This window comes from Protopterus annectens, chromosome 9.part0, assembly GCF_019279795.1.
Source record: "Protopterus annectens isolate FY-2018-M chromosome 9.part0, PAN1.0, whole genome shotgun sequence".
Taxonomy (NCBI): Eukaryota; Metazoa; Chordata; order Ceratodontiformes; family Protopteridae; genus Protopterus; species Protopterus annectens.
This window is the reverse complement of record NC_056743.1, coordinates 1,120,230,280-1,120,246,378: the sequence shown is the minus strand read 5'-3', so window position 1 is coordinate 1,120,246,378 and position 16,099 is coordinate 1,120,230,280. Positions and strand designations below refer to the sequence as shown.

Here is a 16,099-nt window from a genome sequence, read left to right as displayed (position 1 = left end):
TTGGAGTTCATGTAGGACGCAGCCTGGGACACCATCTGATCCCATTGATGCTGTGTTTTTTGCTTTGGAGAGGGCAGCTCTTACCTGAGCATCTGCGATGTCAGGGGGGCAGCACTCTGCTGGGATAGATATTTGCCCTTTTGGTAGAGAGGGGGGAGGAGTTTGCTCTGAACCTGTCAGCTAGGATGTTGGCAATGTCTGTGGGTTCAGTGTATTTTTTGTCATTTTGGACTAATTCTGAGCATATCTGGGAATTCCCACCCAGGTTCCTAACATAACTAAAGAAAGCCTTGTGATTATCCTTAGTGTCCTGTGCAATTTTTGTCTCAAAGCTGGCCTTAGACAATTTTATGAGTGCCCGTAGTTTTTTGCTAATACTGATCTGAGATGCCCTCCCTTTTTGAGACTTTGTTCTATCATGTAGTAGCTTCCTCCTTCTATTGTATAGTTTGTTTATGGCTGGAGTCCACCAGACAGGATGTCTGCCTTTGGAGGATTGGGTCTTGGTTTTATTTGGGATTGCATGATCCATGCATTCCTGTAGGTGTTCATAGAATGCGTTTATAAAGGATTCTGTGGTCTGGGCCGTATTTTCCACAGGCCCGGGGGCTTTGAAGGATTCCACCTTGGTTTTGAGGGTGTGAAATTTGCTTTAGAGAAGTTTTTCACTGTGGTTTTCTGGGCAGGGGGTGGGGTCGGGATGTGAATATCCAGTGAGATTAGTTTATGGTCTGATCTTACCAGTGAGGGATACACTTCTGGTCTGGAGCATAGAGTCCCTATGTTGGTGATGATCAGGTCCAGTATGTTTTCCCCTCTTGTGGGAGTGGTAACAAGTTGTTCCATAGCATTTGAGTTTATAAATTCTAGGAACCTTTGGGCTAGGGTGTTGGAGCTAGAGTAATGCTCCCAGTCTATGTTTGGGTAGTTGAAGTCACCCAATATAATGGTGTTTGGAGAGACCTTCATATTTTCCAGTGTTCTCAGGAAGGCCGAGTGGGGTTCCTGGGTTTGGGAGGGTGGTCTGTAGCAGGCTATAAACTGGAAGGCAGTTTTACCCACTGTTAGTTGCACATGGATAGTCTCTGATGCTTCGTGCTTTGCCACCAACCTGGAGGTGTGGGTATCTTTGACGAATATTGATACTCCCAATCCTTTTGTGGTTCAGTCCAAGTTTTGGGGCCGAAAAGAATGGTATGAGGTATAACCTGGTAGTGCTGGGGTGCTCTCGGGAGCCTTGAACCAGGTTTCTGTTACTGCACAGATATCGATGTTCTCCATGCTAAGGAGAGTTTTGAGTGCATGCATTTTGAGGTTTAGACTTCTGGCATTGAGTAGCATTACTCTTAGTTTCTTATCCCTTGTGATACCTATGGAGGTGGGTTTGTCTTTTGAGCCTTGCTTAAAAAAGGCACTATGGGGGTAGCAAGAGCCTTTGCCAATATCAGAAAGCCCAGGGGTGACAGGTGCAAGCCGTCCCTAGTGAAGCATCATGGCTTGTCGAGCATGTCATCCCAGGCTGACAGGCATTGGATCCCCTTTGAATGACACCAATATTTAAGCCAATTGTTGAAATTGATCATCTTGTCTTCATATTGTGGCATCATTCTTGGTGAGGGTGAAATGCTACTCAAGGTCAGGGTCATACCGGCCTGGGCTACATGCTCAGAGAGCTCCTCTATGTCTCTTTTCATGTAGTCCAGGGAGGTACGTCTCAGATCATTCACACCAGCTTGGACAATGACTGAGCCATATTTGTACTTGCCTTGGAGTGACCTGAGTGCTTGTGTTATGTGGCGGATCCTAGCGCCCGACAGGCTGCTCACCGTGACCTTCTCCTTGTTCAGCCTGGTGAGCGGGATGTCAGTTTGCCTGACGATAGAGTCACCTATTACAAGTGTATCAGGTGTGTTGTTTAGCCTTAAGAGCTGTGACTGTACGGCACACTGGCTTTGTGAGCTATGTGTTGTACATGTTTTGTTTTGGGGTAGCGGTTGCTTGGGTGTCTGCTTTGGAGGTCTCTGCTGCTTAAACAGATTTTTATTTAGAGCCTCCGAGTATGTTTTTGTGTGTTTATGTGTTTGGTTTGCTGTCGTGGTAGGTCTATGTGAAACTGGAATATTAGTGAGTGTGGTTTCCTTCTCCTCCTGACTGGTTACGCCAGTACTGAGTTGAGAGAGCTTAGCCTCCAGTTTGGCTATATGGTTGCATCTCTCACATGTGTTGGAATTTATCCACCATCTTATCAGACCACCACAGAATTATGACTTTTATTCTGAAAGGTGCAAAAAGAAATTTGACACTTTTTCTCAGAACAGCTACAGACATCTGGTTCATTTCGTTCAAACCAACAGCTGAACTCATTCTCAGATTGTTACCTGTTAGAACATGAACCCAGGCCTGTACTTCATCTTGAACTTGGCTTGAGACAATTGTGACTTGCACACACACTTTACCAAAAGGTGCTAGCTAATAACCAAGGCAACACTAAAGGAAAAGAGAAGAATGCCCAAATACCTTTCTATTTATAAATAATAATAGCAAGTAAAACTGTTTGAAAACACAGCTGTCTCTGTCCTAAGGTCTAAAGGGAAAAATATAGTATAAGGAAACCAAAACATAATTTTGTGGGAAAAGATCATGAACGTATGTATCTATGAAGGGAGGAAGGACCCCTCCCCCAAGTGCCTTGGTAAAAGGGTAGCAAGATGCAGCCAGCAGCTATCAAGCCCAAAAGTCTTTGAAGACCACTGACATAACTGGAGTATATGTGCAATGTGCAAGATACAGATAATGGACATAGTTAGACCTCAAAAAATCACTTCACTAAGTTAATCATGGAGGAAAGATACTTCATGTTCACAGGATGTAATAAAATAAATGATTTCCATAGTACTTGGGAGGAAAAAAGCTATAAAAAGTCAATGATAAAGACTACCATCCCTAGTTAGAGGGCAGACAGAAAGGGGTCTATAAGATCTTAAACCATTGAGAATTCCTCTAGCTAGAAGAAGGATATTGGTGAGGGGGATCTGCCCCAAATGATCTAAATTGCTTCCCAAACCCAAGAGACTGTATGTAGGTAGATGGTGAACAAATTCTGTATATATGTAGTTAAAAGGATTGAGCTGCAGAGGCCGAAAGCTAATTGTCCTCAAAGGGGTAATCTGCTGAGTCTGACTTCAAAGACCATTTAAGAAATAATTACATAAGAGGATGATGGGCAGGCCAAGAAGGCATTCTAACACACGTCCCGAAAAAAACATGTTACTAGGAGTTATTTTATACATTAAGGCAGCCAAAAGGAAAAGGTAGGTCAGAAATATGAACAGCTAGCAAGTAAAGTAGACTGTCTCCTGAAACAATATATTTATATTATTTAGAGACCAAAAGGAATAAGACTATAGGTGTAGTAACAAGAGCTGTGAATACAAATTAAGTAGAAGATCCAGAAAAGAATGGACCATCTTGCCACAGAAAGAGAGAAAGAGAAATAAATACATTCTTCACTTCCACTGAGTATTGGCTACATAGCTCTTAACCAATTCTAAACCCTCCAAAAAAACAAACCTATCTTATTCAACCCAATGACCTTTCTGCACAGAAACCACTCTCTACCCTTACCAGATTCAACTTCACTTGGATTAAACTTGTATCTAACACAAAACTACTAGTTATTATCATTGATGAAAACATAAAGATGGCTACCATATAAATTAAACAAAAAGTCCCACAAAACTTGGCTCCCTATACAGAACCAAACCATGCCTGACAGACAGTGCTGGAAAGAATATTGCCACAAGTTAACTAATCCCCTACCCTTCTCTATGCTGTTCCAATCTTCATCAACCTTAACACTGCGCAAAGAACGTTACTGGAGCAATATTACAATAAATTAGCCAAACTCACTGCAAACCTCCCATATAGGTCCCACTACTACAAGCCATCAGACAACTCCAGTGGAGTGAACTTCACCACTACATAACCATTTCACAGCTAGTGATAACTTATAACCACATCTGCAATCTAGAAAAGTGCCCAGTTCTAAGAAATATCATCCATCACTACTTGGTAACGTAATCTAACAATAGTGCTAGTGATTTACTTCACACCAGTCATGTCTCCGAGATTTGGAACTTTACTCTCTCCCTGAAACAATATGATAACCTAAAATCTTTTAGACTACAACTGAAACAACACTTAATGAATCCCTGTATATGGTCATGCTTGACTCCAGGCTAACATACCTTCACTATTTACTATCCTCTCACTCATCTCATCTCTCTAACTTTCCTAGCTAGGCTAACTAACTCCTTAAGCACAGCTAGCAAAAAACACAGCAACTCCTCGTACTGTGCTTAACTCTTTTAGTTCTGCTTTACTTTTCTGTTACAACTCTCCATACCACCTTGTTTGCCATATTTCTCAAGGTCATTACTGTCCTTACTAGATCATGCCTATATATATAATTGTGCAAATGCCGTTTATATATCTAAATATATTACACTTCTAGATTAACACATCATTGCTTTTAGAAAGGCAATACAGCTGCCACTTCCATTGTGTGCATCTGACACTGAATTCAACTTGTAGATTTGTATAACAATTACTTCTTCCAAATCTTGTTGTAGATAAGTACTTATGAATCCTTGTAATATTGTTTTACTTTATTGTATTACTATGTGGAGCTTTTCTCCCCAGGCCTCCAGTGAAAAGGAGTTTCATGCCTAGCTGGCCAGTCATGGTAAATAAAAAATAAGAATCTGATCCTGAAAGAGGAGGGATAGTAACAAATGTGTAAGCATGCTATTGTCTGGCTGGCCTAACTTAAGCAAATGATAGTCTGGCCAAGAAGAATATGTCCCTTCAGAAGAAGAGAGGCCCAGATCAGCTACACTACAAAAGCAGAACAACAGCTGAAGGAATAACCACCACTGAGAATTAGTGATCCCAAAAGTGGGGGTCACCCTGAATACTCCAGTAAGCACTCAAAAGTCTTGATAATGGTATAACATGGCCTGGAAGGTTGAAAAAGAAAACCAGCCAGGAATGTAATGACAAGTAGAGGATACCAACTACAATGACAGATGAAATCATGTGAAGATTTGAGCCAGCTGAAGGCCTGGAGAACAGAAAGGAATTCAGGCATGAGGCTGCATAAATGCATTTGAATACATATATAAAATGTCTGATATGTTCAGGATATAGGAGGCCGTAGATAAATGTCAGACAAAAGTAACAGACAGAGGAAGGTTTTAGTGCATTGCATGGCAGATCTCACCTCCATTCAGTAGATGGAGTATGGCAAATGTAGAATATATGGGTGATACCGAGGAAACAGGTCCAGAAGAAATCCTAAGTAGGGTCACCTGGCATAAAGAAGTTGTAGAGAGAAAATGGGTAGAAGGCAGGAAAAAAGGTTCAGATGACTTCAGTCACTGAAATTGTACCAGGAAGAAAAAAAGTCCCCAAGTCCATTCAGGTTAGACTCAAAGCTAAGGATGCACAGAAATCCTGTACAGAATACATCACAGACGTAACAAGGGAAGTCATAACAAATTTCCAGTCAGGTCAAGCCAGATATGGAAGAATCTTGAGAAATAGCTTGGCGACAAAGACAAGAGAAATGGTCAATCAAAGACCAGTGCACTGTTTTAATGTCAAGTCCTAGAAGAGTCGGCTCCAATGAGCAACTCACATTGTTGCTGAGAGGCTTGATTGCTAAAGCCTTCTCACTACTGTGGAATGTCCAACATTGAAAGGACTGCAACACCAATTAAGTCAGCCCTGAAGAAGATTTGATGTTGACAACTCAAAACTGAAAACATGCTTAAATAAGACAGGTTTCCTAGATGTCAAAACGCTTGGCATCAGAAAAGCATGAGATTGGTACCAAAAGGTTTCAACACCATCATAGCCTGGCACTAAAGCAAGGTCAACAGAAAAATATATCTTCATGCCAGGCTGCTTGACACTGAATCCAGGCATCAAATTTAGGATCAGGGAGGCATTTGACCCAAAAAAGTGGTCAAGGCCTACTAACAGTCAAATCCAAAGACCACAAAGTCAAACAAAAAAATAAAAGCTTCCTCAAAAGTCCTTCATCTGACCTGGGACCCAAGACAATAGCAAGAAAGAGAGATCAGCACTGACTTTGTCAACCATAATTGACATAAGACACAGTTGAGATGGAAATCAGAACGAGGCTGGTGAGAGACTCTAAAGTATCCATATCTATTCATCTCAGAACATGGGTGACTAAGTTTCTATAAAATAAGGCAGTCAGTCATAAAAACTCAACCAAAATATCAAAATCTTAACTTTGCCTAATGCAGATAAGTTAAAAGAGCAGAACTTTTAGACTAGCTTTGAATCTCTGGAAGAGGAAAAAAAGGTTGCTGAGTTAAGATCTCCCCCTCCTCGAATACAAAAGCCAGAAGTAGACTAGTCAGAGGGCTAGACAAAACACGTGTACTGGGCAACTCAGGGCAAGATTAAACAGTTGACAAAGCAAGTCTTGGTTGAATATTCATCATACTCTTGTTAATGGAAATATACTTTACAAACATGACAAGAAGAAAACTGAGCTGTTTTTGGTATCAGTGCTGCAGAGAAGATAAATTCCAAATATGGCTTCACGTTCACTAAAGAAAAAGTTAGTATGTGATAGCTGTCAACAGCAAAGCCAGAAGCCAGAACTGGGTTGACGGGGAGGGGGTGTCAAATTATAGTGGGTTCCATTCAACTTGAAGTGAGACAAGGAAGCAAGACCGAAGCTTAAAGAATTTGCACCATGATTAATACTACAGAAGTTAGAGAATCAGCTTGGAAATAATGGTGGTGTACAGAAATGAGGTTTGGTAACAAACCAGTTTGCACAAGGACACCTTCAGAAGGGAGTTAGATAAATATATTAGTGGGAGTTAAGAGGGTGGGGGGTATAAGGGATAAATGGGAAGGAGGGATAATTTGGAGGAAATGAGGTAAAGGGGCGGGGCTTAAGGTGTTTAGACAAGTGTAGCTGGGAAAGGGGTCACATTTTGGCATGAACTTGTTAAGGCAAGTCCTACATCCGAGACAACCTGTAGGTACTGGTGTGGTCAGGTAGACCTTGGAATAGTTGTGTATAGAAGAGGTGGGTAATGCTTGCTAACAACAGTTTAGGGTACTCTTGACTGGTCAGTGAGGCATAGTAATTTTTTTAGATTTGTGAATTTCCATCATAAATTTAGCCCTATTAAAGGGTATCCAGTAGTATATACTGCCTGTAACAGTGTGCGATCTATTACTTAAAAATGTTATATTCTGAAAACTTTGAAACATGGGTCCAGGGAGAGTTCTTCCTTGTAACTTTGTCCAGTGATCTTATTGGTAGACGTTTAAACCTATACTTGTTACCATTGCACCACTACAGTCTAAAATCAGAAATAAAGTTAAAGGGGGAGGTCTTGTGCAGTTAGCCTGCTGCAGCTGTGTTGCTTAGTTTGCACCTTTTTTATGCATTCCTTTTCATTTGGTAGAGGTAGGATAGTAGTGAATTGAGGGGTTTGTCGCTACTTTGCTTTCTGAAGTGAATGTGTGCCTGTTTTCATGGGTTGCGAGATCCTTGCGGAATGGTTGTTGGTTGCACATGCGTGTGTGGTTCTAACAACAATGGGGCAGGGTTAAGGCAGTATCTGGTTTAATGTATGGATGTCACTCTGCCCTCTCAGGAAACAGCAATTGCAGTAGCACAGGAGGTAGTAGATTTGGGGGAGCAGTTGTGCTTCATATTGACGTGGCTATGGTAATAACACTGCACACCGGAATAGTCCCTAATTTGGCCTTTGTCTCCATTGAGTATGGCATTGTCTAGGGTCTTGCTCTAACAAATACATGGCTTTATGCACGTACATAGTGGCATTAACCTTTATGGGGGGGTCCGATTCATTTCCTGATCGTCATTCGAGTTTAATTTCATTTCCTTCTGAAAATGCACTCACACAGCCTGTTATTCTAGCCACTATCTAAGTTTATAGAGCAGTATGTAAAATGTATCAATAATTCTGTGCCTTGATTCCCTCTTCTATGGCTGGCTTTGTGTAACATTGTTACGATAAGAAGTTGAGGGTTGGGTTTAGTTGGTTAGAGACTAGTGAATGTGTTCATTAACAGGGTCAGGTGAATGGCTTGGGCAGGTTATTCTATGTGTTTCCTTGGGGATCATTCACACACACAAAAAAAAAAGTAAAGCAAATAAATACATTTGTGGTTGTGGGTGCATTACATTGAACTGAGTTGTGTTCATTCTTCTCAGCTGTCAGTTTTTCGAAGACTACCCAGGATTTTTCCTCATAATTTGTCCATTCTCATAGCATTGGGGTTTACAGCAAAGCATTGCAGATCAAGGTTAGACCATCATGATAGACTTGATTTGCAGGCTTCATTTTTCCACGATAACATGACACTGCACCTGTACAATTTAAAGCAGGAATAAAGCCAAATCAGGTCTGTTTATTCTTTCTAGTAGAGATGTACAGTACTGCATGGAGGAGTGGTTTCTTGGGAAAGACTGAGTGCTGGTTGCGAGTTGCGAGTTCCCCACATTTAGGTTTCAGGAGTCATAGCCTTAGAATGCCTGACTGCACAGTATGCTTGAGGAAGCGCATGCTGTTGACTCTTGGAGTGGGCCTTGCTGTTGGCGGGGTGAGGCCTTTAAGTCAGCTGGGTTGATTGTATAATGGGGTACTTATAGTGGCTGAAATCCTCAAGTGCACTTGGGGTCTACAGCGATGATTACTTTTGTTTGGTTGTACCTGCAGGGTATTGGTCCTGTCATTGTTGGTGGGTGCTTTGGATTGTTCTGTTTACTGGCACTCTTGATCTAGTCAGGATGCATTGGTGGTGGTGGACTTCTGTGCCAGTATGGTGGTGGTATTCTGTGCCAATGTTCTGAGGCTCATGCTGTGCAGGGCTTTTGATTCGTTTACCTTCAGAGTTTGTAAGAGCAATGTTAAAAAAAAAAAAAAAAAAAAGTAATCTTTGTTTCGGGTTTGATTCATGGCTTTGTCTGGACACTTTCTCTGTCTAGTCACTGCAAAAACCCAGTCACTGCAAGAACTACCAGCTTGAAGGCTGTGTTTTCTTTCCATCTTAGGCAGTCGTATTTGGGGGTGGATGCCTTGGTAGTTTGTGATGATTTCTTATTTTCTTTTGCACTCTGAGGAAACCATGGTGTGGTGGTGGGTAACACGTTTGCATAATGAACTACAGTAAAAACTAGAACTCTAGCAGTACCTTTCAACTGTCTGGATTTGTTATTTTAACAATTTAAATTTTACATTTTTTTCTCGTTTGTGTGATATATATAACTCTTGAACAATGCTGGGCAGGCATGGATGGCACAGTGGCACAAGGGGTGGAGTTGCTGCCCACAGCATAATTTTCTGTAGTTAGCATCACCAATGGTATCATCTGGGGGACCAGCACATTTTCCCAGTGTCCCTATCGGTTTCCTGTTGGTGCTCCGTTTAATATGGGGAAAATCTTGTCAGACTGTTTATATTTCCTGCCTCGTGCCTTGAATATAAATCTAATGGTTGAGCTCATATGTAGGGACTCTCTTGACGTCAATGGTGAGGTAAGACAGTGAGTGAGTGGGCAGACATTCTTCCATAACATTTCAGTAAAATATGTACTTTTATTAATGCACTGGTGGCATTGGCAAAGGAATTTTTTTTTTTACAAGTTTTGCTCCAAGAGGCTGAGAGGTATGGTATCTGTGCACCTTTACTGCTATTGCAATAAGTGGACATTGCTGTTGTCCAGAAGCAGTGTAATGGACCAAATTCTAGCTCATATTTAGGTCAAGTCTTTTAACTTTGCAGGGTTGTTGATATTTAGTTACCAGACCTGATATCTAATTTAATCCAGACTTAGTTAGGGATCACGGGGGGGAATTAGAGCCCATAGGTATGAAGGTGTTGAATTGGGTAAGCACAATACATTTACAAATGCTGCCATTTATAATGAGGAACAAATGGTTGACTGCTCTTTAATGGCTCATTAACGACTTTTACTACAAGGCTCATAGGATAGTTAACAGTTGATTAGTTATTATAGAATTGACCTTTTAATGAGATGATAGAGTTGAACATGAACTGCTTTGACCCCAAATGAAGTACTTTCTGTGGGATGTGGTACACCTGAGAGGTAGGGGTATGTTATGGAGGCATTTCACTAGTTTTAGGCATGTTCAGGTTGTGTTAGAGGCAATGATAGAATGAAGCAGCACAAGAGTGAAGCTGCTAATGTTGCACTCTTTTGGGGTTGGAGGCTGTGGGCCAGTGTAGCGGCCATGAGGTTGATGACAGGGTAGGCCCCTGGCAGTACTTAAGGTGGTCGTTAAGAAGTTTTGGTTGGGTGTGTGCTGAGAATTTACAATTTTCATTTCTTTTGCAGGTGGGGAAATGCAGACTGGGCATTGGTCGGAGACATGAAGGAAGTGGATTCAAACGGAGATGGAAGCTGTTGCAGTGGATGTCCTGGTTGCTAGAGTGGTGTGCGGCAGGAAGTGGTTCTGGAAGGTGATGGATTCTGCAGAGTTGGGTGTGCTTGCACTGGAGTGTTTCTGTTGCAGGAGTTGGCACTATGAGGTTGCAGATAATCTTACTCTGGGCTCATTAAGTGATGTCAGTGCTGGTTCAGATAGGAGATAGTGGGGGCAAGTGAGGAGGAGGTTTGTTGGGCCAGGGGAAGCTGGGTTGGGAATTGTTTATGGGGAGTCTGGGGTACCACAGGTGGGGTAGAATCACAACAATTTCAGTGTATGTATGTATGACTTTTAGAGGCAGGTAGAGCTTAATGGGGCGTGGTAGGTATACAGGTGTGTTGGGGGATAGAGGAGGAACTGTGGGTTTTGCAGTTAAGCAGAAGTGGGAAGTCTTAAGCAAGGATTTGTTTAGGCATGCTGTTGGAGTTTGGAGTATTTTGTATAAGGCAGGCTTATGGTAGGGCATTGCTAAATTGGTTAGATTGGTGTGGCAGGAGTCTGGGGCACCTTTTATAATAAAGGCATAGTGTATGGCATCGCCATAGTAGTTACATTTGTGGTGCAGTGGCATATGGGTAGGAGTTTAGCATGGACGATTTGGTTATTTCTCTGCTTTGGGAAGACTGTGAGATGGTTCAGTCGATTAAGGGGGAGTTAGCTGCGAGTAGTATATTTACACAGGTGATGATGGTATGTGAACTTAATCCTGGTTGGGGGTTCATGGGCATGTATGGTAGGGGTAGGTTTGTTAGTGTGAAGATTGACAGATATTGGCTATTGACAAGATAGCTTGTGTTGTGAGGGTTGATGTTGGTAATGGAGGTTATTGGGCTACAGTTCATATGGCTTTCCATTATGAATATATTGAAGTCATTCAGAGTGTGTGTTGTTGGTCAGCAAATGCTATGATGACATTAAATGTTCTCTTGTTTATATTGGCTAGTTGGTGTGTTAGCAGGATTGCTATTAAATTGATTATGGAAAGGAAATATCATTTGAGTATTACGTCCATTGGGCAGTAAAACAGGGCTTCAGTAAAGTTTGATAGTGGGCAACTGCTCTTGTGCGGCTTAACATGGCATTGGAGTTTAGTGTTTTGGCAGTACATTTGGCAGGTAATGACTTGGGAATCATTGTGAAGCTACTGTTGGTTAGGTGACAATTTAGTTGATATTCAGAGGTTATGCAAAAGTTTTTTAGAGTTAAAGAGGGATCAGCGGTTTAATTTCAGCCATTTACGTAATTGGCTACTTTGGTTATTTATATGATAGAATTTTGGGTGGTGAGCACATGGATACAGTTTGGTTAGAAAGGATGGGGTACACCGAATGATGTTTGGCTTAATGCCTTTTAATGGGTGGTTAGATTGTTGGAACTCTGGTAAGAGGGAGGGGGAACAGCCTGGTTAGGCTGCTGTGCAGAGAAGAGGGACAGGCTTGCCCTCTTCTGTTCACCCTCTGGTGTTGGATGTTTTAGTGATAAATATAAGCAGAGGTAAGAATGCTGCTTATTTGGTTGGAGGTCTAATTCAATAAATGGTATATGAAGCGAGTTGTTGGGCACTGCTTCATAAGTAAAGTAAGTGAGTGGAGGTATGGACGCTGCTTACTAGGTCAGGATAAGTAAGGTCACGCTGTCCTGACTTATTTGGTTGGATGTATAATTCAATAAATGGTATATTAATTCAATAAATGGTATATGAAGTGAGTTGTGGGATACGGGTTCATAAGTAAGTGAGTGGAGGTATGGATGTTGCTTCCTGGGTCAGGATGAGTGAGGTCATGATATTCTGATTAACATTACATGGATGTTTATGCTATGATTAAATCAGCTGTATTATGTTCAGTTGTAATCAATAAATATTGATTATCAAACTTATGTTATGGAATTTTAATAAAGGTCGTCAAACGTCATTGGCATGAAGTATGTTTATTGAAGGGGCCCGGGACAAATATAATTTAACCCAAACACTAAGCTGAGGGAGATTCTAAGCAGTCCATTCTGTGAACTCTCCCTTCCTAAAACATTCTAAAATCTGAGTATTTCAGATAAAGGTAAAATAATCTAAAATAACTGCTAAATAAACTAGGAAAATAGCAGGTATGTAATGTAAAGGAATGTGCATTTACAGCACAGGTACTGAAATGACAGGAGGAGACTTCAAACTGCATGAGTAAAAGTTTGGAAGCAACTGAAATGCAAAATATCTGGAAGCTATCACAAATTCAAGAATTTATTTAAAAAATCCTTCAAATGTAAATAGCTAGGGTAAAATTCCTGCAGAAAAAAGAAGTATATTTAATGAGGAGAGACTGATCTTGTTTATATCTAGGGGTAACTGTGTAAACTTAGTATGTTAAAGTAAAAAGTTGGACTGTTGCAATAATTACTAGTGTTGGGCTTGACAGTTTGGATGAAGTAAGAGGTTAAAGTTTTTAGAGAAAGACTCAGCAAGTCATCGGTTTATCTTGAGGCACCATACATGAGGATTGTCATACTGAAAAAAAAATAGTGCGGAAAGGTTTTATGAATAAAGTTTTTATTTTAATCCTTCTAAACTATCCAGTTATATAAATGGTAGACTGAGACAGTACATACAACTGCACTGACATGGTGCAAAAGAGATGTGGAGTGGGAATCTTCTTTGCACAGGATTTTTGGAGGAAAGGGAAGAGATTGTTGGCCTGGCAAAGTTTTAATTGTCGAGCTACCCAAGTCCTGCTGGCCCCAAGTTGTAGAGATAAAGAAAGATGGATCACTTTTATCATGTCATTTTATTTTACAAAGAGCAAGCCCCCATGTGCCCCCTGATATGAAGGCAAGCCTCCCACATCCCGATGACTAAGTATTCCTACTACAAGTTCACAAAAACTTGGAGAAGGGGGAAAAGGTAGAAAACAAAGAAAAGAAAATTAAAACTTCCTTTCTTCTTTTTCTACCGTTCCACAATGTAGCCAGTGATGAACAAAACAGTCCTAATGCAGCAAAATGTCAGCTACAAGAAACTAGCATCCTCCCTGTGTCAATATTTTAAGACTCAATGTTCAGGACTGTGATAAATAGTAGGATTCCCTAGCCACCATTACAGTGCATCTTTATTTTGAAACACGACTTCAGGTACCAACCACAAAAATCACTCTGCAAGGCATAGCGATGTAGTAACTACTGCAGTTCAGCAGAAAAGGTGTGGATTTATATACTGCCGTGTGATATGTTACATTATGCATGCATTTTTTTTCATAAGATGCTTATTCCTGAAAAAAGAAATGAAAAAATGTTCAGGAGAACAGAATATACTGAGCATAAAAGGAAGGAATATCAGGAGCCATTTTTGTCCCCACTGCAATTTCTAATGAGTTTTAAACATTTAACTACTGCAAAAACTAAAAAGCAATCATAGAATTGACATATCTTAAAGTTATTTATTTGCTTATTGACAATATTTGCCCATGTATCTGTCTATCATTAACTCTGCCCCAGCCCAGCCAATTGTCTCATTCATTCTCCATCACTGGGGCAAGAATCAACCAGGAATGGACTTCAAATAGATAGCCATTGGGTAGGTTTGAGGGTTTTTTTCCCTTATGTCCTAAAGTTTCCCTACATGGACACCCAGCTCATAGAGTGGAAGGAGGATGTACAGTGGGCTGACTGTGCTGGACATCCATCACTTCTGCAAAGGAAATTGACTGCAAGCAGTTCCACCCCCTTTCTTCAAGCAAGGGAAGTAATTCCTGTGGCCTGCACCTGTGAAATCTCATACCACTATGTGCTCCCACAATAGCTATGACTCTTCCTCTCCCGGGAGAGGCGAGTGGCCATGCCCCTTAATTTCCCTCCCTTCTAGCATGGCTCTTTCACTGCCAGGACCACTAACTGGTCACCAGGGTCACAGTAAAAGCTGTATCACTCTAGGCCATGGAGCCAGGCTGTCTTAGGTTTAATCTGATATTAAATATTGTGTCTGCTATCTGAAAAAATAAAATGAATGAATGATCTATATGCTGATGGGTGTTATGTTCTAATTATCTTGTGTTCCTACAGTGTCTAAAATTAAACACTAATAGTTGTCTCTGAAAAGACAAATGTGTACATAATTTACAGATTGAATTAGCACTATTCACTCTGGATCATGGCTTCTTTTTATGTAAGTAGGTTGTGGCTGAAAAACAGTCCATGGGTCCAGTTCACCTCTGCATCCTATTAAATAATTACAGTTCTGTCTTTTTCAAATGTTACTGCTTTGAAAGTGGGTATTTCAGATTCTGTTAAATAACCTTGCTAGATAAATAAAGAGCAGTCTGTGAACAAAGCTATCTCTCTTTCACTGTCTCTGTTCTTCTTTGCCTTCCTCAAAGCACTTTGAAAAGGGGAAGGAATGAAAGACATGAATAAGCATACAATTTTCCATTATTTCAAAGACATCTTTAGTATAACATCAATGGTCAAATAGCTTGACTTACATGGAAGGACTGTTTGTACTTGTATGCATAAGCTATTTGAAACTTACTGGCACAATAATTTCCACATTATTAAACATATTTATACCCTTTTTTAAAGCAAATCTTAGTTTAACTTCTTTTGATAGGAGAGTTATAAGAGCAAGATTTAAATATTGATGTGGCAGGTATTACTTTGTTGTGAATCATTAATCCCCAGGGATGCCCAGAAACACAGAGAATATGTTGAAAAACAGTGCTTGGCTTCTGATCTTCCTCACTTCTGGTCAACATACCACTGACTCTGAACTGCATTTAACACTCTGATGTTCAACACGATACTATTTATAAGCACAGTCTAATATTCTCTGTGGATATTGCTTCCTGCAGGGCGATAAAGAGTCGGATCTTGGTCTGCCTTTCTCTCCACTGTGTGATCGTAAATCCACCTTAGTTGCTCCATCTCAAATAGGTAAGTCTGATCAGTGTGATATATTCTGTGTACGGTAAAGCTGTAACTCACTTTTATTCACTTTTAGCATAGCAAGACCCTAAATTATCACTTAGAAAAAGATTGTAAAAAATCCAAGGAACATTTTACTGCCAGATTAAGAATATAATTGCATTCTTAAATTTTATTTTCTCAAAACTGGAATGCTGGTAAGTGGGCGATTATATACATGGATCAGCTATTTGTATAGGTCACTGGAAAAGCCATGGAATTCCTGTAGCTCCTTACATGAAGCAGCAAACATACTAATCGGTTACAATAAGCCTACACATTCTGTCCTCTGACAGCCACAAAGGTATGAACTCTGCCGGTAGATACAGGAATAAAGGGTCATCTTTGTCTCTGAAAGATGTCAGATACAGTTTTCTTCCTATGCAAGTGAGTCAGATGTTGCTAATTTAAATCACAGGAATGTTGTTCTAGTGTCTGTAAACTTTTCCTTTGCTCCCTTCACTATTTGTAGAGACAAATGTTTTGATCTACAAGTTCTAGCTTGCTCTTCAGGATAGATTTTCATGTCAGTTTTGGATAAAGTCTAAAATCAATAGTAATCAAAAAAGAAACTCTATCCGTCAGATAATTCCTTTTTTTACAGCTGAAGCTGATTCAGCATGTCTT

The 16,099-nt window shown here is 40.5% G+C and overlaps 1 protein-coding gene across 2 annotated transcripts in view; it reads left to right on the top strand.

The window, feature by feature from the left end:
- PDE1B (phosphodiesterase 1B) overlaps nt 1-16,099 on the top strand; it is a 1,856,783-nt gene that overhangs the window by 1,653,995 nt on the left and 186,689 nt on the right. For both annotated transcript variants that reach the window (XM_044083973.1, XM_044083974.1), the window contains exon 11: nt 15,361-15,442. In XM_044083973.1, coding sequence (XP_043939908.1) covers nt 15,361-15,442 — 82 coding nt within the window. The remainder of the gene's footprint in view (nt 1-15,360; nt 15,443-16,099) is intronic.